This window comes from Schistocerca americana, chromosome 6, assembly GCF_021461395.2.
Source record: "Schistocerca americana isolate TAMUIC-IGC-003095 chromosome 6, iqSchAmer2.1, whole genome shotgun sequence".
NCBI lineage: Eukaryota > Metazoa > Arthropoda > Insecta > Orthoptera > Acrididae > Schistocerca > Schistocerca americana.
Window position 1 is genome coordinate 336,329,658 of NC_060124.1, and position 23,673 is coordinate 336,353,330.

Consider the following 23,673-nt stretch of genomic DNA (forward strand, 5'->3'; position numbering starts at 1 on the left):
AAATTCTGGAAAAAACGTAATTTGTTATTCAGAACTGAATGCACGCCAAGCCAGTTAGTTGATAATCAGCCTGCTATCAGTTGCCAAAAAAAAAATGGCTCTGAGCACTATGGGACTCAACTGCTGTGGTCATAAGTCCCCTAGAACTTAGAACTACTTAAACCTAACTAACCTAAGGACAGCACACAACACGCAGCCATCACGAGGCAGAGAAATTCCCTGACCCCGCCGGGAATCGAACCCGGGAACCCGGGCGTGGGAAGCGAGAACGCTACCGCACGACCACGAGATGCGGGCTATCAGTTGCCAGTGGAGCTGTGGTCTGCCAGATATTTTTCTGCGCATATAGCATACGTTTTGTTTTCGAAAAATATTCTGCAAATCGTTACATTGTGAGTAAAGTCGTGTAAAAAGTGCTTTATTTCTGTGAAAGATAAAAATTTGTTATAAAATGAGAAGGAATTGTGTGAAATTGTGTATTCACTGGAGAATAAGAGCCCGCTGACAAGAACCCTGCATTTTTACATGGAAAATGTGAGTATATTCATCAAAATTTGATACTGAACATACATACTTTCCGTATCTCATGAATGTAGTTAATTAGTCATTAGCATCGCCAAAATATCCGTTATTTCTATAAAAACTACTTAAACTTTTTTGGAAATTGGGAACGAAGGCCATTTCTATTTGGCTCTAAAATGCCATCTTTTATCAGCATAGCGGAGTGTGTTTTGTCGACTATTGGTCTGTCCTGTACCATACATACCTGCTGGGGATTACGACAGAGATGACAATGAGGTACGTTGCAATGTATGTCGGCAATGGAATGTCACGGTTTGGTGCACCAGTGGATAGAACCTTTGCCATGCGACTGACAGTTATTTGGAGAGTATAACTGTAGATGTAATTGCCAGCTTGACATCTGCTGGATGAGAGCAGTTGATGCTACTACTGCTACGCTAGAGAAAACATAGAACCCGTTACAGTACCTCTCGAAGGCATATTTCAACCCCGGACGGATATTATGTGAACAGCTGTACACATTCATGGACCATTTCATACCATGCCTGGCGTGCAGATGCACTGATTCCTCCATGTAACGAATTCTCATAGCAAGGTCTCATGTGTATTGTAACCATTTGTACTGTCATATAGTGATAATTGATTCAGCTTTATGTCTCCTTCTTAGTGTGGCAGTTTTTTCAAGTTTTTGTGAAAAATAATTTTCTTTGTGATGAAAACCACTTTCGAGGGTGAGTATATTAACCCATATATTGTATAAACATTGCAGGTAGCTAATACTTGTGTTCAAGTGTGCGTTGATAATAAACATACATAAAATACATAAAAAATCAGCATCTAAATATCTATCTAATTCTTTGGAGGAATATGTTTGATAGCCGACTAAGTAATAAGGCCTTTCTAGGACTACAGCATGCGTTATGAACTGTGTAGAAATGTTTATGACTGCAACTGCTACAGACTACATTTCATAGTTGCGAACTCTGTTCTCATGTCTGCCTCACGAATTTTTCTTTTACTATTACACTAATTTGTTGTATTATACTACGTAACAAACGCTTTCAGGAGAAAAATAATCCCTTGTTCACAAAACAAAATAAAGTGATATTGCTCAATCCTGATGTAATCTTCCTTTGTAACGGAACAAAGCGTCAGAACAGTTTTACAAGATGAAGTTCGTTACTCCCCTTCATTCTTGAAATTTCGTAGAATGGCGAAGAATGAGTAAGAGACATTGACGACCTGCAAAAGAAAAAGAGTCATGAGTTGGAGATTCCACATTTAGTCAAGTGTTTCTTCTTCAGAAATAACACAGTTTTTTCACCACATCGGATATATGTAGTACCGTGCTTGACGTAACTTATCCCTTGAGATTAAAAATTCTTAAGCCGTTACGACATGACTATGGTAATGTTTCCCTTCCGAATTGTTGCTGGTATTAACGTAGCAGAACCTGGCAACATATTACAGAATATATTGCAATGAATACTAAATTTGTAAACTTCTAATTGAGGGAGTTTTTAAATATCACAGTTATGAATACGTTGCAAGTATCTCTGAAACGTACGAGATAACGCTCAGTTGTGGAGACCTACACTCTCTAGAAAGTTCAAGAACAGTGATGCGCAATGTCGATTGAGGGGATAACGTCATAACACAAATCATTTTTCTTTCGCTAGCGTAGTGTGTAGAAGGAAGGAACGCCAAGTATTTACACGCTAGCCATTGGCGGAATAAGCAATCACTAGCGGTCAATAGGAGTAGATTAAAGTCAATTTTCTAAACCACGTGATATGGGTATTTTTTTTAACCATGAAGTAAAAACTAGTTAAAAGAACAACAGCAAAATCACTAATTCTTGTAGAAATTACGCTAATAAAATATTTTACTGAGTTCACTCGGTTGTTGAATTATTTAAGTTTACTACCAATTTACAAAGGCTACAAATAATTTCTTAATTAGGGTTTTAAATCAGTATTAATACTTTAAAGCATACTAAAATATTTTCTGTAAATTGATTTCACACATATTGCACTTCATCATGTAATTTTAAATGTGCATAATTTCATCTGTTTCCTACTTTGTATTTTCTCTAACTGAGTTAGCAGAAGCCTCCTAGAATTGATGTCACAACGATAGAGTTTCCTGATAGTATTTTCCCACAAAGAGCACATGTTTTCTGCACAATTCTCGGCTTAGAAAGCGTCAGGTGTTAGCTGCACTAGTCTTGCTTTATTAATTTTACTTAAAAGTGCATGAGCTCTAGGGTCGAAGCAGATCCCCCCACAATGGAAACAGAAGCTAATGTCTGTGCAGTGTAGCTTTAGTCTATTTAACCACTTTGTATACCCATTACTACACTAATCGTGTGATAAGTGCAATCTAGCTACTAGAGGGACACAATGCCTTACGCTTTGTCGCAAAATGCTGACTCGTATTCTGTGGCAGCTTACAACATGAATAGTTTGGAAAAACTACAAGTTTATTATAATTTGATACAAATGATTCAGAGTTCCACCTGGGCAACACTTTTAACTCATGAATCATGCTCTAACTAATAAAACTACAAACTTATCAGCTCCTATTTGAGAAGGAAGAGAGAATAGTTATAGTTTCACGTCAACTAAATATCATCAGACCTGTAAGACAGAAAAGTGTGTGAAGATAAGTCCAGCGGGCACTGCATGGAAGTAGTGTTGATGAAAGTGGATCTCTAGACATAATCTGTACTATAAGTAGGAAACGAAGTACAAAAGATTTCAGGAATACTGGAAAAGTCTCCGTACCGAGACAAAGGACTCCCTGGAGAGTGGGAAAAACCCACCGGCCGTGATGCGCAGCGGTCGCTGCGCGCGGTGCATCAGAAGCAGCAGCGAACGTTTGATGGACAGGGGGCACTCCTGCAGTGAAGTCACAGCGTCGTACGCTGCCAGCGCCACGTTCTCGCTCTGTAAATGACACCACCATTAGTACCAAGTCACTGTAACCCACCGACCATTATACTCATAATACTTTCAAAATTTTTAAAATGTGATATATTACGAGGGGGAGTTGGAAAATAAGTTTCCCCTGTCGAATGTGGTCAGGGTTGTGAGTGAAAGGAAGAAAAAAAAAAGAGAATGGGACATTAAAGATGAGACATATCCTTACTTTTCTACATAATTTCCAAGTACCGGTACATTGAGACATATGTCATACCGATTTATAGGATCTTGTGAGCTCGTTCATGTCCGATTCCATGTTCTGCCGCTACTCCATCGCTGGTGATACGCCGGTTCGCTTTAATCATGTCATCCACCTTCCTGACATTTGCATCTGTAGGGGCTGTGTGGATCTGTCCCGGTCTCGGTATGTCCTGCACTTGCTGACGTTCATCACTGAATTATTGGCACCATCACTGCACCATTTGCCTTGACATCACACCTGACCCATACCCCTTAACAAAGCGGATACGAATTTCTGCGCCTGATACTCCACGTGCCCATTCATAGCGGATAACAGCTCACACTTCTGCCTTTGACCACGACTCCAAAACGCACATTCTCTCCACAGCTATGGGAAAACACTGAGCGGCTGGCCTCCGCTTTGCGCAGGCACAGCGACAGCGCCATCTGCTTGATCGCGGTCGACCTCTTCCCAATGCCATATCGGTGTCTTGCATGTGTACATTCACCTGTCGTTTTGTCTTTCGACCATATCACAAAACTCTGCCCACAGTCAACAGGGGAAACTTATTTACCAACTCCCCCTCGTATTGTATCTTGCGAATAAAAGAAAAAGATATGTATCAAATAATGGGTGAAAGCTTCAGAATCGATGAAATCCACTATTTAATATTGTCAGAACCGCAATGGAAATATGAAATTTTACTTATCATCATATTCCTTTGTTTAACGGTACTACCTGCACTCACACATTAGAGTTGCTGATCCAGCAAGTAAAATGGGTGGACTAGAACTGCAGGTTTCAGTTATCTTTCATTTAATGTCAACTTATTCGTGAGATGCATTCAGTTTCATTTTGAATAGGAGACGAAAGGAGTTCCCTTTTCGAAAGACCCAACTGCCCGTGTATAAAACATTTATTCTACAGCAGGGAGTATAGTAATATGACACTTCTAGAGAGAAATAGGTTCTTGAACCGAAGACTGGATCTGTACTCTTGTCTTTTTGGACAGTGCTCTGGCGTATGAGGATTCCATCTGATCATGTGGGATAACAGTGAAGATTTAGAGACAGGGTAAGTCGTTGAGTACTGTTCTGAAATGCTTTTAGACAGTCATGTTGGTCAAGTACATCAGGGAAATTGCAAAAACGGTGGACTAAAGACTGTCTGTCTCAATGCTTTAACCTCTTAGGAAAAAAGTTCAGAAAAGCCAATTAATGGTTCAAATGGCTCTGAGCACTAGGAGACTTAACTGCTGTGGTCATCAGTTCCCTAGAACTTAGAACTACTTAAACCTAACTAACCTAAGGACATCACACACATCCATGCCCGAGGCAGGATTCGAACCTGCGACCGTAGTGGTCACGCGGCTCCAGACTGAAGTGCCTAGAACCGCACGGCCACTCCGGCCGGCAAAAGCAAATTAATGAGAGTTTCTAAAATAAATGGAGTTATATGGATACAATGATAACTTTATAGGATAATTATTAATAAATAAGTTGTTCAACTATTTATTTAAGTAAGAGAGAATGAGACAAAGTAATTCTAGTTATACGTGGTTTCTACGTAAGGAAACCGTGTAGTCATATACCAGCGTTTACTACTAACTTCAGTTGTACGATGATTTTCTATCTGGATGAAACTGTAGTGATTAATGCATTCTAGCATGAGACAAACAGCAAAATTCACACAGACGGACAGAAGGGAAACCTTATTTTCGGTAATCAGTTCTGAATCTAATACAGGGTCACTAAGTATTGAACAACATCGTTACAGATTCTTCGGTAATGAGGCGGCAAAATAAATTTCCTCATATGTTGCAAATTAATTTATTACGCTTACTCCTTATTACTCGTACTTTGAACGCTTCTTTTACACAACTAATTAGGCTTTCAGTTTCGTATTTATATTAGGTAACTGAAAAATTATAAACTGAATGTTTAACAGTGAACAGTTATTGAAAAATTACACACTTAACATCAGACTGTTAGTCTTAATTGTAATTAGCTGGAAAACGTTTATGTAAACCCAATGATCACTCTCCTTTTGAATAAGGGACGTGAAATGGATTTTCTAATAAGAAATTAACTATTCAGCTACAATTATAATAATTTTGGCCTGCCCTGTGATATGGCTTCATCAATAATACACGATATAAAACTCGTGGTGTTGATATTATGTTTAATCTCTACGTGCTGTAAATGGGAGTAGACTTAATCATGTATCGAATTTCTCTCGACATTGTTCCATATTCCAGTTTTCTACAGGTTACATTAGCCTCAAAGTGTCTGTTACCGTAGCAAACAGCAGTCGTTCGGAAGATAAATGTATGTAAAATTATTCTCTTATCATCAGTTGCAAGAACTAAATGACTTACATTTATGACAACTCGATTAACGGTTACTTCAAACATTAGAGCGAAGTCCTTTTACTATACTTTTATAAACAGGCATATTTTAATTGTCAGTCTGTTGTTTTTAAATCAAGGACCTTCAGATATTACATATGGAACTGGGTTCCTAAAACTACAACCTGAACATTTTAATGTATTCTAGTATCTATTTGTTATTTTAAAAGGAAATGTGTGATGACGCTAGTCTAGGTATTCAAGTAAAAGCATGTGCTAATGAAAGTAACATTTTCGCAATGAATAACTTACTTCATTAATGAGATCATCTCCAAAGTAGCAGTACACAAAGAGCTCCGCAAGCATTGCAATCAGGTAGCTGCCGGATTTCCCAGTCTGTTGCATACCATTTGTTCTCTGTAAAACAGCTGCTGTTAGGCACAAGAAATCAAAATTCTTCGCAGGCTATAACTGATATATTAAAAGGGTCTTCAAAGCTCTTTTAGCCCTCAGGGTCGATTTCGGGAATTTCCACTATTTGTAATTATGAGTAAATTATAATTTTAAATTAGTTTTATTTTTGATGTCATTTTATCTTATCATTCATTAATTTATTCAGTTTTATTCATCCAAGAATCGTCTCAGAATGATGTTACAATTATCATGATAATACAGTAGAATTCAGTTGTACAGAATCAGTATACATAAGTGTGCTCTGTGAGAACAGGACGGGCAGTTGGCTATGCCTTCATGAAGAAACCATTCCAGCATTTGCTTGAAGAGATTTAGGAAAACCATGTCGAAGGCAAACTTTATCCTTGCATGTAAGTGGTTAGTGTCTTAAAAGCTGTCCTGCCGTTTTTGTTGGTCCATATTATACAATGTTGTTTGTTTTACACACAATTTGCCTCATACAAATTGTAATGTGAAACGTAGTTATTCTCTTCATCGCCACACACACTACGGACACCTACTGACGACATCTGGGCCTTGAAGATGCTACCATGCCCATTGCATTAACCACACTCTGTGCGGAAAACTGACTCCAGGGCCATAAACACTCATCTATGCTCCATGTCTGCCTTCCTTTCCTTCCACCTGTCCACTTCAAAAACTGAGTCAGCATCTACCTGTGGTGAGTGCAATGTTGAACTCAGTAGACTGACAAGATATTGCTCTCGTGCACTTTACATTTAATTTTCTTGTGAAAGCCGTAAACCTTGATCGTTTATTGACATGTGTCAGTGTATTACAGTTATCTCCTTTCATTATTAAGTACTACAGTGAGCCCACGAGGTAATCTTTAATTGTGTATTATCTAATACTTAAGAAGAATGTTTTAGCTGCCTTTTTGAAGAGATACTTGATTTCCTTGGGAAATCTTATGTTATAATTTTTTTTTTTTTTTTTTTTTTTTTTTACTGTGAACCCTCACTGGTTCTTTGGTTCTTGGTCCTCTGCCTTGTGTAGAGCTTTCAGTAATGCATATGTGATATGGATATGCACCAGAGATTGGTACATAAACTGACACTGCACACAGTTTGATATATTCATACTCACTTTTTATTTACTGATGTGTTTGTCATCAAAAAAGTGAGTTGTTACTCCATGTCTTACAGTACCTGGAAAGTTATTGATATGTATTAAGAACTGGAGCCAATAGAACACATCTAAGGACACCTACGTTTATATACTTCTAGTCTGACAATTGCCTTACAAAAAATTTATCATCAGAAAATTTTAGCCCTATATTTGTCTTCTCCACCCTGAAGCATTTGTTCACGATTGCTCCTACACCTAGCGGTTCTAGCAGTGTTTTCTAGTCAGTAGAATCGTAAGTCTTGTACAAGTGCGATAAAATGGCTGCAATACAGTCATCCTTGTCAAGAGCTTCGAGCGCCACTATTGTAAAGTCTGTAATGGTTGATTTTGTGATTGTCCCATTTCAGAAACGAAACTTTGTTCAGTTAGAAGAAATGTATATATTCGTGTTATTCATTAGTCCATTTTATTCAAATTCTGGTAATGGAGCGCAACTGAAACATGACAGTCACATGTCACTTTGCTATTATTTTCGCCTGTCACGATTAATTGTGTGAGCTTATCACATTTTGCTCGGACTGGCAAATATTCTATTTCTCGCCAAAAAGGGGTAGCTCCTCAAAGCTAGGCAGATCCGTATGGTCGGGAAGAGGTTTTTCAGAGTGTCTCCGTAGCAGGGAATGGGTGCCTTCTCGGTAGCCGCCGGTTTTGGTGAAAATGTTCCTGGTTTTCGATATGGTCTGTGTGCAGAGTTGCTGGTGCTAATCTGGTTGGCACAGGTAGGGATGACACCGGATGCGACAAATCTTCCCCAGAGGGTAACTGAGAATCAAAATGGCCATCCTATCTGTATCTGAAAGAGGAGAGTGCTACCTGCTATTTCCCTGGCGAGAAAACTTCTTTGTTTCACTCCAGAAATGACAGACTGTCCAGTCCAGATTGGTTCTCGTGCTAGCAGACGCGGTACGGTCGGCGCTGACTAATTGAGAGAGACTGTTCCAAGCCACTACCAAAGTCTTCGAATATTATGATCCTTTCTGCAAGCTTTGAGTGAGAAGATTCAGTTGCTTTCCCCCACATGTACGAGAACATATTCGTTTGTCAGATTGGTCGCAGCATTCAATCTCCCCACATAGGAGAGCTTAGGAAAGTTTAGGATACCGCAGAGAACTGTTTCTAAGGGAGAGAATTCGCTTCTAGTCTCTCAAATTATGCTGTCCGGTGCCCTCTCATGCTGTGCTTGAAGCATGTAAATTTCACTGAGACAATAGCGCAATTCGTCCAATGCACAACTCGTACTTCACTCACTTGGCTATGCATTAGTATGCTCAGTTACCTAAGGTGAGTGTTTGTCTCATTTCTCTTTCATTGAGTGCATTGCAGATGAAGTTATAGACATGTCGCTTATAGCAGTCTTTAGGTGAGGGTGGTCCCATACAGTTGAAAGTTTTTCTATTTTAGCTTCCAAAAATTTGAAGAACGTTGGTCTGTACAGTTCGTTGACAATTTCTCACATGAAAGACTAAATTAAAATTTTTCTTCTCGGTGTGACCAAGATTTTGAGATCCCGTGTATCCGAAAACTTTGCTGTGGTTAGGTGACAAATAATAAATACAACCAGCTGAGTTTCTAGGATGTTTGCTTTGCTGTGACGATAGAAATCTAAGAATTTTTACCACATTGCAGGCCCGTCAGCAACTGTGATTTACTTATATATTGAAAAATCCGCCTCAGCTGCGAAACTTTTCTGGTCTTTACCCAGGTTTCGGCTAGAATGATCTAGCCTTCTTCAGATGCGTAAAATTACTATAACATGCCAGAGTAAGACACAGTCAACATTAAAAATTAAAACCTATAGTAGCGTGATACCATGTCGAATTAAAACTCCTTAAATGAAGTCCAGCCCCGGCATCACTTCACCAAGCGGTCGGTTGGCAGCGGCAACTGCGTTGACAATGAGTTACTTAGTGTTTGATTGCAGTGAGCCAAGGGCGGCCATGCAGAGAGGTGGTTCTAACGGTTGCACTAATGGCACAGAGCACCGCTCAAAAGCGTGTAACGTGAAATCTTTTACAGCGGGGCTTAGTCTACAACTGGATACAACGTTGCTTAGTTGTGAATAGTAAAGCAACTGTGAACTCTGAAAAAAAATTAATTTCGCGAAGAAACTTTTAAGTTCCGAGTACATTATTCTGTTATAACGAGCAGTAACTGTTGTGAACATTTTTATAATGGCTGACACAGAGCAAAACAATAGCGATATTATTGCTGAAGAAGAACAGTTTGACGATTCATTTAATCTAGAACAGAATTTTAATACCGATAATACTTCGAGTTGTACATCCCCCCCCCCCCAACCCCCCTCCAGAGAGCGTTTCCGCATTTGTGATTTTGATTCGACAGTGCATAGCATAGCAATGACTTACAGTGGCTAATATTTCAAAAACTTAATCAGAGATTTGAAACATATCATCAAAAAATTGAAATTTTTTTCCAACAAAATGGAAATCTTTCGCCAAAAAATCGAAGGACGAACTCAAGAAATTAAAAATTCACGTCGGGGCATGAAGAATGCTATGACTAATGTAGGAAGTGTTGAGACACCATATGTACTTAATGACAAAGCGATTGTTCCATGTAAATCGTTTGAATCATAAAGTATAGAACACTGTTTGGCAAATTGTGTTCTAATCGTGCAGAGATACTTCGCTGTGGGAAACTCTTTCAGAATTTTGTAACCAATTGCAACTGAACTGGTGGAAGATTTACTTGACCGAATTTTGCAAACAGCTTAAAATTAGCTATGAGAACCTTTATGACAGCATAGCAGACAACTTTAGCTCATACGAAGTGTGCATTTGTGACAAGAAGTCAGTAAGATACAATCTGTGCAGTTCATTATGAGAGGACGTTATTGACGTCAATGAATGCAGAGCTATGTTTTCCCGTTGTGCAAACGCTGGACTATTTGCGTCCCAGATTACGTATCAGACGAAGACTTACAGTGAATTACAGAGCCAGAACGGAAAATACAACGCAAACGTATTAATGAGAGGCAATGGAAAGGTCATGGCAGACTAGCGTGTGTAGCCTTCAGAAAAAAGTAGACAATGTTTCGAATAACAGTTAATTTTATTTAGGAATCATTAGTAGGTTGGTGTTGTCACTCTGTATGTAAGTGAAATAGTTATAAAGAACATGTAGCAATTATATTTTAGTATTATGATGACGCTATTGAGCACTGTAACTCGCTTGAAGCTACAGCAGAAAAATAACAGTAGGGCGCGTAGCGAATGTTTCGTTTATGTGAAGGTATCTAGGAACGCGAGAGTCATATGCTGACAGCATGACCAACGCTGACGTAAAGTTTTGTATTTTCGTGTTGGTGAGACGTCCAGTGGAGTCCGCAAGGAGCCATGGCGGGGCCGACCTCATCGGTCAACTATTTGGCGGCGCTAGTCAAGCCACACTGAGGTGCACGCGGTTATCTCAATACTACCTACATGTTCACCCTGATCTCTGAGCACAGAACTACGAAGTGCCTGCATATTCTTCTCATCTGCATAGTCCGCCATATTGTAAATTCGATCAGTCTGTTCGTGATAAATCAGTGCATTTTTCTGGCTGTGAACTTCATATGAAAATGCGATGTAGTCAGCTGATGTGGGAGCAGAATCGAAAAATATTTTCATTTTACGTACTCGCGACATTTCGTGGAAACCTAGTTCTAATTAAGCAAGAAACGAAAGAACAGCATCTTTGGCCGGCACGTTCAGACAGCTGAAGTTCGACATCTAGTCAGTATTGAGACCACTGCGAGCACGCGAATCAGCTGTAGCGACACTACAGTGGCAACGGGCCTATACAGCTGTCACGTTAACTGGGACTCATTACTGCCTCCCGCGGCGACAACGTCACAGCCCTTCTACCCCAAGAAATAATTACGTGTGGATAACAGATCAACATACAGTAAACGTGCCAAAGCAGAATAAATAGTTATGTGTTTAAGACGATTTTACTTGTTCTTTAGTCCCCTGGGGCAGCGATGACAAAACTCGACGCGTCGATAAGTTGCGTCTTTGTGCGTGAAGCAAAGCTCAACATATAGTCAGGACATTAAAAGGAGTGCCTAATGATGTGTTTCCAGTTATTCACAGCAGTGCAATAATTACCAGTGCTGCACGATGTGTTAATGGATGAGTTTTTTATGACTTTTATAAATCTATTATGCCAAGGTATGTATAAATTTGTAGATGTTTTGCATAAATAGATCGTAAATTCAGTGTCAACTTACTTTCTTCCCTATTGCCAATTTTCGAACTTTTATGCGACTGTACGTGACACTAAGCTTCTCATGAGGTAATAATATACAAATTTGCCAGTTCAAGGTCTTCAGTAGGTTTTACAATATCATAGTTAACTGTTAATCATGTTTACAGGTATCTAACTGCTACAATTTCATTATATCAATGGTTTTCACTTATGGTATTAAAAACATTCTGCTACTTATTGAACAACATAAGATTTTACTGTCTTAAGCTTATGACACCTGTTCAGTAGGCAAATGCTAGTGTTCCAATATAACCATTTCACTTAGTCCAACTATCTGTTCACATGTAGGGCTGTACATATCATGCAGTGTTTCACATATTCATGTCCTCATTTATGTAAATGTCTATATTTCTTATCTTTTGTTCTATCTCATTAAGCAACATGCTGCAAATTGTGCTTCTTATTAAATCAGTGCAACACATGGACTGTGAATTGCTGGTCGTATCCAATTACACTACAGTAAGCTACACATATTCCATTTAGGTGGTTTTTGTGGGGAGCGGGGTGGGGGAGGGGAGAAGGAGGTGTTAACACAACTGCTTATATGGAGACTTGTAGGTTATGTAGTATATTTTTGTCTTTCGACTACGTTAGGAGAGATCGTCTACAGTAATTATGTACAGTGTGAGGCAAAATTGAGGAGGTACTTGACTGACAATGTGACGAAGCAAATGCTACATCTCTACGTCTATGGTGGCAAGTGAGAGACAGTCTTTTTGTGAGAGACTTGAGTTTTGAGGTTTTCACTGTCACTCTTCTAGGTGAAGTCAGCATTGCCTAATCCATGTCTGTACATAGCAGACAAAGAATTGTGTAATAAACTAAAATAGTGTTAACATTTAAATAATGTAGCAAGACATGACAAGATTATACATAACTACATACATGAAATATGTTTTGAGTTTCAGTATGGTCTCTTGATGAGTTTCCATAAAAATTCACACTTAATGAAACTTCAAAAGCGTGTAGTATTAGAAGTAAAAAGTAATACTTCTGATTATAGAGCTTTTTACAGTCACAAACGTATGGCAAAGGTTTTCACGAAACTACCAGTTTTACGTTTTGAAATATTAGGTAAAAACTGAGTCTTGAAACAAAAAGCTTAAAAACATGTTGCATTAAGTAATTTTTATAAAAAAAGCACTCCGTCTCCAGGCCACGAGTGGCCTACCAGGGCCATCCGACCGCCGTGTCATCCTCAGAGGAGGATGCGAATATGAGGGACGTGGGGTCAGCACACCGCTCTCCCAGTCGTTATGATTGTGTTCTTACCGAAGCCGCTACTAATCGGTAGAGTAGCTCCTCAATTGCCATCACGAGACTGGGTGCACCCCGAAAAATGGCAACAGTGCATGGCGGCCTGGATGGTCACCCATCCAAGTGCCGACCACGTCGGACAGCGCTTAACTTCGGTGATATCACGGGAACAAGTGTATCCACTAAGGCAAGGCTGTTGCCTTAAGTAACTTTTATAATCACAATAATGAGCTCAAATTACAACATTGAATTTAGTACATGTAATGATTGAGTCGTATCAATTTTCAAGAAGTTTCTAATATTTGACTAAGGTACACAAGTCAGAAAAGAGACACTTCAGAATCGATGTATTGTTTATTTTGAAAATTTCTCAAAGACAGAGTTTAAGAGTTATCGATCTGATGTTTTACAGGTAAGCATAGCACAGTTTTTCTCATATAAATATTGGAAATTTTGTTAATTGTTAACTAACAACAATACAAATAATTTTGTAGTCAAAATGGGTGCAAGGACTGAAGAGTCTCAGGAGTTGATTCAGTTGTCTTCCATGCGTCTTGCCACACTTCAGAATGTGCCGTAATTCTGATCATGATTGTGTCCGATCAGTCGAGGATGGCGTTTATGATGATTGGCAAGACTGCGTTTTCAGTCGAATTAGTTGTCGCTCGCATCCAGTGCAAATGCCTAAAAGTAAACATTAATGTATTAATTGTTTATTGGAAATTCTTGATTTCGATTTTGCTGCATTGTTTTGTGTACCATCCGCTATGTTACACAAGCCCACGTGGCAATCGGCGTAGTTCATTCGCCACATCTATGGCGACCAACTAGGTTTATTTTATTAGCAGGCGGAGCAACAATGATGAATACTCTGATCGTTGAGTATAAGTCACCTCTAAACCGTGTGAAATGCTGAGTACGATAAGAAAACTTTACCGTATTGCTAATTTATTTCTTGTGCATGATAACCATTACCAGAATGCCCTCATTAATCAAACGACAGCAGACTTTTCATTATCATCGTAGTTCCGGATTCTTCTGAATTATACATAGAAAAGTAGAATATTTTCATTCAGTTTTGGCTCAAATGGCTCTGAGCACTATGGGACTCAACTGCTGTGGTCATAAGTCCCCTCATTCAGTTTTGGCTGGCTGAGTTGTGGACTTGTGTATTGGACATTACGAGCAGCACATTTTCCACCACATACTGGCCGTCTATACAAATAATCTTCAGGCCCTTGTAACAAGCATTGGTATTGAAAAATGGCACGAAGATTCAAACTGTCAACAAAAATAATCATGGTTTTTCAAAATGGCACGAAGGTTCAAACTGTCAACAGAAATAGCCAAACAACAATCCTCATTACTTTTACCCTCTATCCTACAAATGATACGAACTGGTGCGGCAAAGTGAACAGTGGAAGTGATCGGTGTAGGAACTGAAATTGATAGGTACAAACAGGATCCCAAAACGGAACATACAGAAGCAAGACCCAGAGAAAGAAACAGTGAAAACACTGTTATCTTCTGTTCGTGACTGTAAAGTCTGAACTGCGATTGATATCTAAGGCGAATCTGAGTGTGATGGGAGGAAGTAAGACGACGCTACGTTTCGGCCTCCACCAGCACTGAGTGCAGTGGGAGAAGGTGCATCATCGCAGATGTGCGTGGGTGTATAAGCTGCTGTGTACATTCACCGATGTCAGACGGATACCCCACTGGCGCTACTGCCATAGGCGATACCCATCGCCGTCACAGCCACCACTGCTGTTGTTGCTGTCTGCATTACGCCGCGAAGTCTTGCAACATAATTACTGGTACACCACGCTGGAATTACTCGTCGAGTTCATGAAAATAAATTAAGTCGAGAATATATAAGATATGTATTAACTGCTTATAATCAGTTTTTAAAGATTGAACCTACTGGAAAGAGGGATGTGAAAATTAAGATACAACCACTTTCTCGCGATGATGCCGAAGAGACGGTAAATAGATCTAAGTCAAAATCGATTGATAAGGGCAATGAGAAAGGTAACCAACTTATGATGATAATGTAATGCATGTTGAGGTTACTAAAGTAAAAAAGAGTACTGCTGGAGGTGTGAGACAATGAAACTGAAACTCAGGGTTCCAGGATTCCAGTGAGTCAGATGGCGCCACAGACTTCTTTAAACTAGTTTTAATGGAAACGTAGAGACGACCGATTGGATACAGTTATTATTTTCCAAAATTCTTGGAATAACCTTAAAATCGATTCTGACTCTTAAAGTACAGTGAAATAAAATGGCATCGAATTCTACACGTGACTTAGAGTCTAGTGATAATGAATGATATCATAAGTACCTTAAACTACAAAACTGATTCAAATCATCATGATTTGAAAGTAAAAGTAGGCATCAGTTTTCCAAATTGCATGACATATATAAAAAACAAAACGGAAAGAAAAAAGTGATGAAACTGACAAAAAAATTTCTGACGAATTAGAAGCAGTAGAATTCTGAGGAGAGGATTTAAATTCTAGCATTGCTGACATTGAAAACAGATAAACTTTAGTAATTTTTATAATACTACTGTGCGACAATTATTTCTATTGTCGCCGCTTTCGCTTTATGTGTACAATATCCATACAAGCGAACACATGTATTACAGTTCTGGAATTATTTCGAAGAAGTGTTGCAAAATGGGTGTTTTGAACGCAAGAAAATTTCATTTATGAGAAGTCTATTTCTGGAGATGTTTTATGCTGGTCAGCTGATGTCATGATACAATGTAAAACAATTTTTTAATTCAGGTCACAGAGCAAACGAAATATCGCATTAAGAAAATTTTACAGTTGCAGCAATCACAGTGGTTGTAAACCGAAGAAAAAATTCTTTAGGATGTGGGTTTTGTGTTTGTCGTATCTGACAGAAAATGAGAAAGTATAAATGAGAATAATAGGGTTAGAATGTAAACTGCCTTGCTACTGACAGAAATTAATCATTTCGACACCTAGAGATAATGCTGATGGATTCAATGAATCTCTCGAATGGTAGAGGGACTGCCTGCTGATGAAGAGGAAATGCACACTAATGGTAGGCCCTGTGATTACTATCATGAATGTCGCATTAAGGACATAGAAATTATGAGGAATGCAAACATATAGAAAATGTATAGTTGAGACTGAATGGAAATCAAAATGCGTTCTGATATGAAAACATGACTGTTGAATACACTTGGCCATATGAGAGAAACTAACTCCCATCAATGAGGAAACTGGTACTTACTAGGTGGAGACAAAATTAAAGTCAGTGACTGACAAATAGACCAAAGTACTAAATCAAAACACTCAAATCGATGACAGGTTGACGTTTCAGTAACATCTACCAGTACTGTCAATCTGTTGAACAATACTGTTTGTCTAATAGACATTGTTCTGGGATCATTATAAAGTGAGATAAGCATAAAAAAGAAAATATTACAGGTAGCAGGGAAGACCCAAATAGCTTAAACGTAACAGGTGATAGTGAAGATGGCGCGTATGCTTACATTTACCTGAATTGTGTAAATCCACTGACTAAATTTCCTCAGGAGGATGTGGATTCAGTAATGCAAAATTCTGAGGATTAGGGGCTGATGAGGGGGGTTGCAAGTACTACATGTTTAAGATACGAATGAGCTGTGCCAGCTTGTTAAAAGACGTATAGAAGACGTAGAGCCAAATGACAATGATTTAAATTTCAATGATGCGAAAGAACACCGTCGCTACAAGAGGTTTAGCCGATGTGCCGCAAATAAAAGTACATGAATTCGTCCACTGCTTTGATTTGAAATTGGTGGAATAGTTCGAAAAGGAAGTCGAAAACGTGAATATGGATGACACTGTGACTCTATGTGTAAATGGGATTATTAAGTGTAAAAGAGATGATATTACTTGCAGACAGGCTGAGAAAGATAAGCATTACCAATTTCAAGAGGCACCTCTACAGAATGAAATGTTTCAGGAATAATAGGGAGCTGAGTTTTTGAGAGTGGGTCTGAAGTAAGTGAGTTGTGCAACGTTTTGTATCATTCTTTTCCTAGCAGGCATAAATTAGCTGTAATGATAGATCTAGTTTAATAATAGTGCTGTAGGTTGTACTCGAGAAATTTCTGGACTAGTGAAGCAGTAAGCTTCGACCCAATGTATATATGGAAATTTCTTATTTATGTTATTGTGAACTGTGGACTGTTGACCGGATATTATGGACAGTGATTTCCCCACCGCTTTTCCACGGTCCATACAAATAATCTTCAGGCCCTTCCAAAAGGCAGTCGTTTTTAAAAATGCACAAACATACAGACTTTAAACAAAAATAACCTATCAACATACCTCATAACCTTTACTCACTAACATACATACAATAATCATAATTGGTTTCTTCTCATACAAGATCTAATTTTATTTATGTAAATAACTAATGTTGCAGCATAGCATCTTTTTTAATTGCAGTATAATTTTTCAGTTGCGTTCATGTAAAAGTTGCGTTTGTATGGCTTTTAATTGAATGGCTACTGGTATTAATTAAATACCTGCTGCTGTACTGAAACAACTAATTTACATACTAAACGTAATTATGTATTTTTTCCGTCTTATAACTTTAAATTCAAATTTTACTTGACCAATAAATTATGCATTGAAGCTTGGGGATATGTAGAGGAACAGTACCCTTGATAGTTTAATATAATGACACTGACACCAAAACACAGAAAGTAAAGAGTTAGTTGGAGTCTGACTCTAGTGAGACAAGGGTGGCCACGCAGAGAAACAGTTCTCTTAAAGATATAAATTGGGACAACGCAAAGAATAGTAGTTACTCAGTTGGCATTAGACTAGGATGAGCGTTAGCAGCCCACTAAGAGCTAGTTCTTGCATTTAAGTTGAGGGCACAGAATGCAGCCAAATAGTGTGTAATGTGGAATTTCAGTGCGCTGGAAAGCGATTTAGTATTAATAAATATTGTCCAGAACTTACGTATCGAAATAATTTAGTAGTTAAAGGAACCGGATTAATCAAAGTTAATGATTATTAATCAACAAAGCCCAGCAGTATATTTAGCACATTGTCTTTAATGCAACAACAGCCTAATGATGTGCGAAAGTATTAATGGTACCAAAAGACGTGTTCCCGTTGCATTTTTCCTGCTTCTTCAGTTTCTTTTTTATGACATGCCTCACTAATATGCTTTTATTATCTGCATTTAACATTATTTTACCATTAGTCATTTTCTGCAGTTAATTTTACTTACTGCACATTTTGTATAGCTGTGATAGTAATCTACGAAATGCAGATTACTGTTGTGCTTTTGAAAGGATTGAGAAACCCATGCCATCCATCATCTTGAACATCTGTTCACGAATTATTTCAAATCGTACATAGAATTTGGGATAATGTGGCAGTAAAATTAAAGAATATTGTTCTGTTGTAATAAGAGAAATACAAATCATACAAAAGACGAAATAGCTAGGTAATGACTATAATATTATCACAAAAAAATGGTTCAAATGGCTCTGCGCACTAGAACTTAGAACTACTTAAACCTAACTAACCTAGGGACATCACACAACACCCAGTCATCACGAGGCAGAGAAAATTTTATCACAAGAATCTGTAGTTTCAGCTATACGCTGGTTACTTCAACAAATATGGATGAGAAACGAGAACTAATCTGTGCAGCATTATCACAGAAATTGGAATTAGAAGAGGATACCTGGAATAGACACAAGAAAAAAGGAAGGCAAAATTACACAGAAGTGAAGAAATAGGAATGAATATACAACAAAGTTAAGACGTGTAGGATGACGTAGAGTAGAGAAGGAGTCATCTTAAGACAAACTTTGATGGTGATATGGTAAAAAATGTAAAAAGGAAGCAAATAGTAACCTCATAGTCAGTTAGTTTTCTTTCAAATGCGGACACACTTTGAAAAATACATAGATTATCAGGTAGATAACTGACCTGAGAATTTCTTGGCCTCAGACAGATACAAATGATTTCTTACGTTTGTGTTGATAAATAACGTAAATGAAGGATCAACTTAACCTGCGGCTTGCTATCGTATACCTACCACTTCATAGCAGTCGAATCGTTTCTATTTCGTTCTAATAGGTAAAATGAAAAGTCGTGGAGTCACGTAAATTCTTCGTTTTGGGTGATTTATTGCCAATTGAACTTATGTAGAATTGCTGAAGATTTAACAGAGATCTGCACTCTTCTTTTCAGTGCTAAAGAAATGGACTTCTGAGACTCTCTTCTCTTGAAGGTGACCATAGTGGATGTTTGAAACTGAAGCCACAGGTAATTCAGTTCTAGATTAGTATCAGATGGTAACAGAGAGAACTCTGTTCAAGAATTACAAGAGGAGGAGGTATACTTGCAAAAGTCCTAGACACACAGGAAGATTCGAGTTGGGTTACAACATGGTCAGTCAGAGAATCCAAAATCAGATGCTGGACTGTAAGGCGCACCCTGGTGCAAATATATACTCAAATCACGATTTAGTAATGATGAAGAGTAGACTGAAGTTGAAGAGAATCGTGTGGGGCATTCAGTATGGTAGGATGTTGGTACTGACGTATTGAGGAGCAATGAGACACGTTTGAAGTTCTGTAAGGATGTGGATACTGTGTTAAGGACTTCGAAAGTAGGTACTTCAGTTTAAGGGGAATGAATTCCTCTAAGAAAGGGCAATCACAGATGTAGGAAGACAAGCACAGATACAAGAAAAGTAAGTGCGAAGAAACTTTGAGTAACAGAAGAAATATTTCAATTGATCAATGAAAGAAAGCAGTACAAATGTCTTCAGGGAAAGACAGGAATACTGCAATATAAATCACTTTCGAATGATATGAAAATGAAGCGCAGGGCAGCTGAGGGGAAATGGCTGCAGGGAAGTTGCGAAGAAATCGGAAGAGAAATGATCGTCGGCTGGACTGACTGAGCATGTATAAAAGTGAAATCAATCCTCCGTGAAATTAAAACCAAGAGCGTTAACAATAAGAGTGCAATGGAAATTAAACTGCTTAAAGCAATGGAACTAGTGGATAGGTGAGTAGAGTACACTGAACGCATCTGTCAGGCCGCCGAGACCTTGTCTGACGACGATAGAAGAAGAAATTGAAGTTAGTTCAAATTCAAATGGCTCTAAGTACTATGGGTCTTAACATCTGAGGTCATCAGTCCCCTAGACTTAGAACTACTTAAACCTAACTAACCTAAGGACATCACACACATCCATGCCCGAGGCAGGATTCGAACCTGCGATCGTAGCAGCAGCGCGGTTCCGGACTGAAGCGCCTAGAACCGCTCGGCCACAGCGGCCGGCCAAGTGAAGTGGATAGGGAAGATATATGGAATCCAGTATTGTGGTCACGACATAAAATAAATCTAGACTACTTAAATAATAAGGCCGAAGGGCCGGAAAACAGCTCACTAGAATTTCTTAAGTCATTGGGGAAGTGGCAACAAAACGACTACTGAGTTTCATGCGCAGAATCTACGGGACTGGCGACGAACCCTCAGATATTCGGAAAAATATAATCCACACAAATAAGAAGATAGCAAGGTCAGGTAACTGCGATAACTATCGCAAAGTTCATGCACGCAAGCTGCTGGGAAGGATAATGTACAGGAGAATGCGAAAGAAAATTAAGTATCTGTTACACGATCAGTTTTGCTTTAGGAAAAAAAGGGCACCATGGAGGCACATACGATGTTGGGCTTATTAATGTAAGCAAGACTGAAGAAAAATCAAAACAAGGTCACCGGATTTGTTGACGTAGGGATATCGTTTGACAATGGCAAATGATGCTAGACATTTGAAATTCTCCGAGTAATTGATGTGATATAAAGAAAGATGGGTAAAACAATAGTTACAAGTACCAAGAGGAAACAATAGTGATTTTAAAAGCCAGAATCTAGTGATCATCTTGGAAAGGGTGTAAAAGAGGGCTGCAGTCCTTCCCCTTAATGTTCATTCTGTATATCGAAGGAACAATGATGAAAATGAAAGAAAGTTTCACGAGTGCAATTGAAATTTAGGGTCAAAGGATATCAATGATGTTATTCGCTGATGACATTGTAGAAGTGAAAAGGAATTGCCGGAGTTGTTGAATCAAAAGAACAGTCTAATCAATATAGAATATGGGTTGAGAGTGATCCAGAAAAAAAGAGAAAAATAATGACGAATAGCAGGAATGAAGAGAGCAACAAACTTAACATTGAAATTGGTGTTCCCAAAGTAGACGTAGGTAAGGAACTCCGATACATTATAAGCAAAATAACCTATGACGGACGAAGCAAAGAGGACATAGGAAGTGGGCTAGTACAGGCAAAGCGGGCATTCGTGGCCAAGAGAAGACGACCACTGTCAGACATTGGCCTTATTTTAAGGAAGAAATATCTGAAAATATACCTGTGGAGCAGAGCGTTGTGCGGTGGTGAATCTTGGACAATGTAAAAATGGCAATAGGAGGAAATCTAAGACTTTGAGATGTGGTGCTACAAAAGAATGTTGAAAAGTATGTGGCTAATAGGATAAGGAAAGAGGAGTTCTCAGCAGAATCGGCGAAGAACTTAATATATTGAAAACATTGACAAGCAAACGGGAGAGGACGATAGGACATGTGTTAAGACATCAGGGAATAATCGTCATAGTGCTAGGGATATCTGTACTGGGTAGAAAATCTGTAAAGGGAGACAGCGTTTGGAATACGTGCAGCAAATAATTGAAGATGTAGGGAGCAATTCCTACTTTGAGATGAAGAAGTTAACAAAGAGAGGAATTCATGAGAAGCCCCATCAAGCCATTCAGAAGAGTGATGACTAAAAATAATCGGTCAGATTATGACGACGTTTCATGGAATACATAAGCTCCACATTGCTTCTCTTCTAGGAAGTAGAATAATCGTGTTGAAATATCCTAATAATTTTGCATGTCAGTTTCATTAAAAATTAGAATACATTGGTCATTCTGAGTCTGACAATATGGAAAATCGGAATGAAAATATTATTTATATTATAAGCCATGGTGACTGGCAGCAGAGTGTAATTTGCATATTTCTCTTTACTGATTCGGTGACTTATTTTAATGGATTGTGAATGTTTGTGGGATGCATGGGGAAGTGCAGTGTACTGGATTTAAGACGGAGCAACAGGAAACGTTTGGGTCAAGCGGGTTGGAACCAATGGACGGGACCGTGGCCTGTTGGCGTAAGGTTGTTGGATGTGAGGCCAACTCGGGACGCACATTGGGCGGACGCGTTGTCCTCCCACATGACTGTCTGGGGAATGTCCGGCTAGAGGGCATTACAGCGGCGTGTGTGTGAGTTGGGTGCGTCTTTCCATATTTACTGACTTCTTTTGTAGATAAGCATTTGCCACCTGTAGAAAGTGAGGGCGATGGGGAATAAACTCTAGCCTCGTAGCAGTGATCCCTCAATTTCTCGAAACCAGTTGTAAAGCAATGGATATTGATGATAGAACGTGCGATCTGCGTAATATTAGGTGTACCGCTGCTAAAATGAGTGCTTTTTGGCAGTACTGGAGAGTTGTCATTGGTGGATGAAAAAGACGCACTATATCTTGGCGTGATGCTCCGTTGGAAGGAATCCACTTGATAGCACCGCAGATTTCGTAATTTTGCAATAGGCATCTAACACTTTCTTGGCGGCTGGAAATAGGCACGATGTAAATGAGCGCCAGGAGGGAGCCTTTTGGTAGAAGGCAAGAGCGTATGCATCGAATTTCGGTTAGGAAGCTATGATATCCTGATCGACTTGACGTAGTAGCGCGGTAGAGGCTGCCACGTCTTGAAGTGCTGTAAAGACGCTGATGACTCCATCTTCACGAAGGGGACAGCACCTCTGCAGCTCATATCTTGCTGCAACTCAATCATACTTGCGCTGAAGATAAATAGCAGTGCCTGCAGAGTAGTCCAATGTTATATCCCATTTGTGGAATTCAGATCGATCGTCTGTCTCATCTGCTTTCGCAGTGGTAATGAACGTGTCGACTTCTAGGAGTTAGTCGCCAACTTCCAGTAACTGCTCAGATTGAGAATTACAGTATTAGCTAGTTGTCAATTATCTCAGAATTCGGTAGAGAGTAAATTCTTAATAGGGAAATAAATAATATAACTGAGACTGGAGTTATTATGACTTCCATTTCATGTTCATGCAAAAATGGAGAGATATAATTGCCACTCGTTTTTGGTTATTCACTTTGTATGGTGGTCCCATAAATGTGTTTGTGAATAAATGCGATTATTGAAGTGAATCATTATTCTTGTTTGATCCTTCACTCACTTTAAGTTGTAGGCTTCTGATCTGTGTCCTGTAAGCTATCAGCAACCAACTCCAAGTCATACACAACACACTGCTCCAGTAGTACAACAAAAGCCAGAGCGAAATTTTGAGTACATTCTCCACTTTAAGATCCAGGCCTATAGCCGTAATATTCGCCTTATCCATTAAACTTAGGGTAAAAAATT

General features: G+C 38.9%; 1 protein-coding gene across 1 annotated transcript in view; it reads right to left on the reverse strand.

Moving 5' to 3' along the window:
- Positions 1–1,701: 1,701 nt before the first annotated feature.
- LOC124620128 (odorant receptor Or2-like) overlaps positions 1,702–23,673 on the reverse strand; it is a 61,477-nt gene continuing 39,505 nt past the window's right edge. Inside the window, exons 5-7 of the mRNA XM_047146799.1 lie at positions 6,347–6,451; positions 3,309–3,470; positions 1,702–1,764 (exon numbers count right to left, since the gene is read on the reverse strand). Of these exons, the coding sequence (XP_047002755.1) occupies positions 1,702–1,764; positions 3,309–3,470; positions 6,347–6,451 (330 nt within the window). The remainder of the gene's footprint in view (positions 1,765–3,308; positions 3,471–6,346; positions 6,452–23,673) is intronic.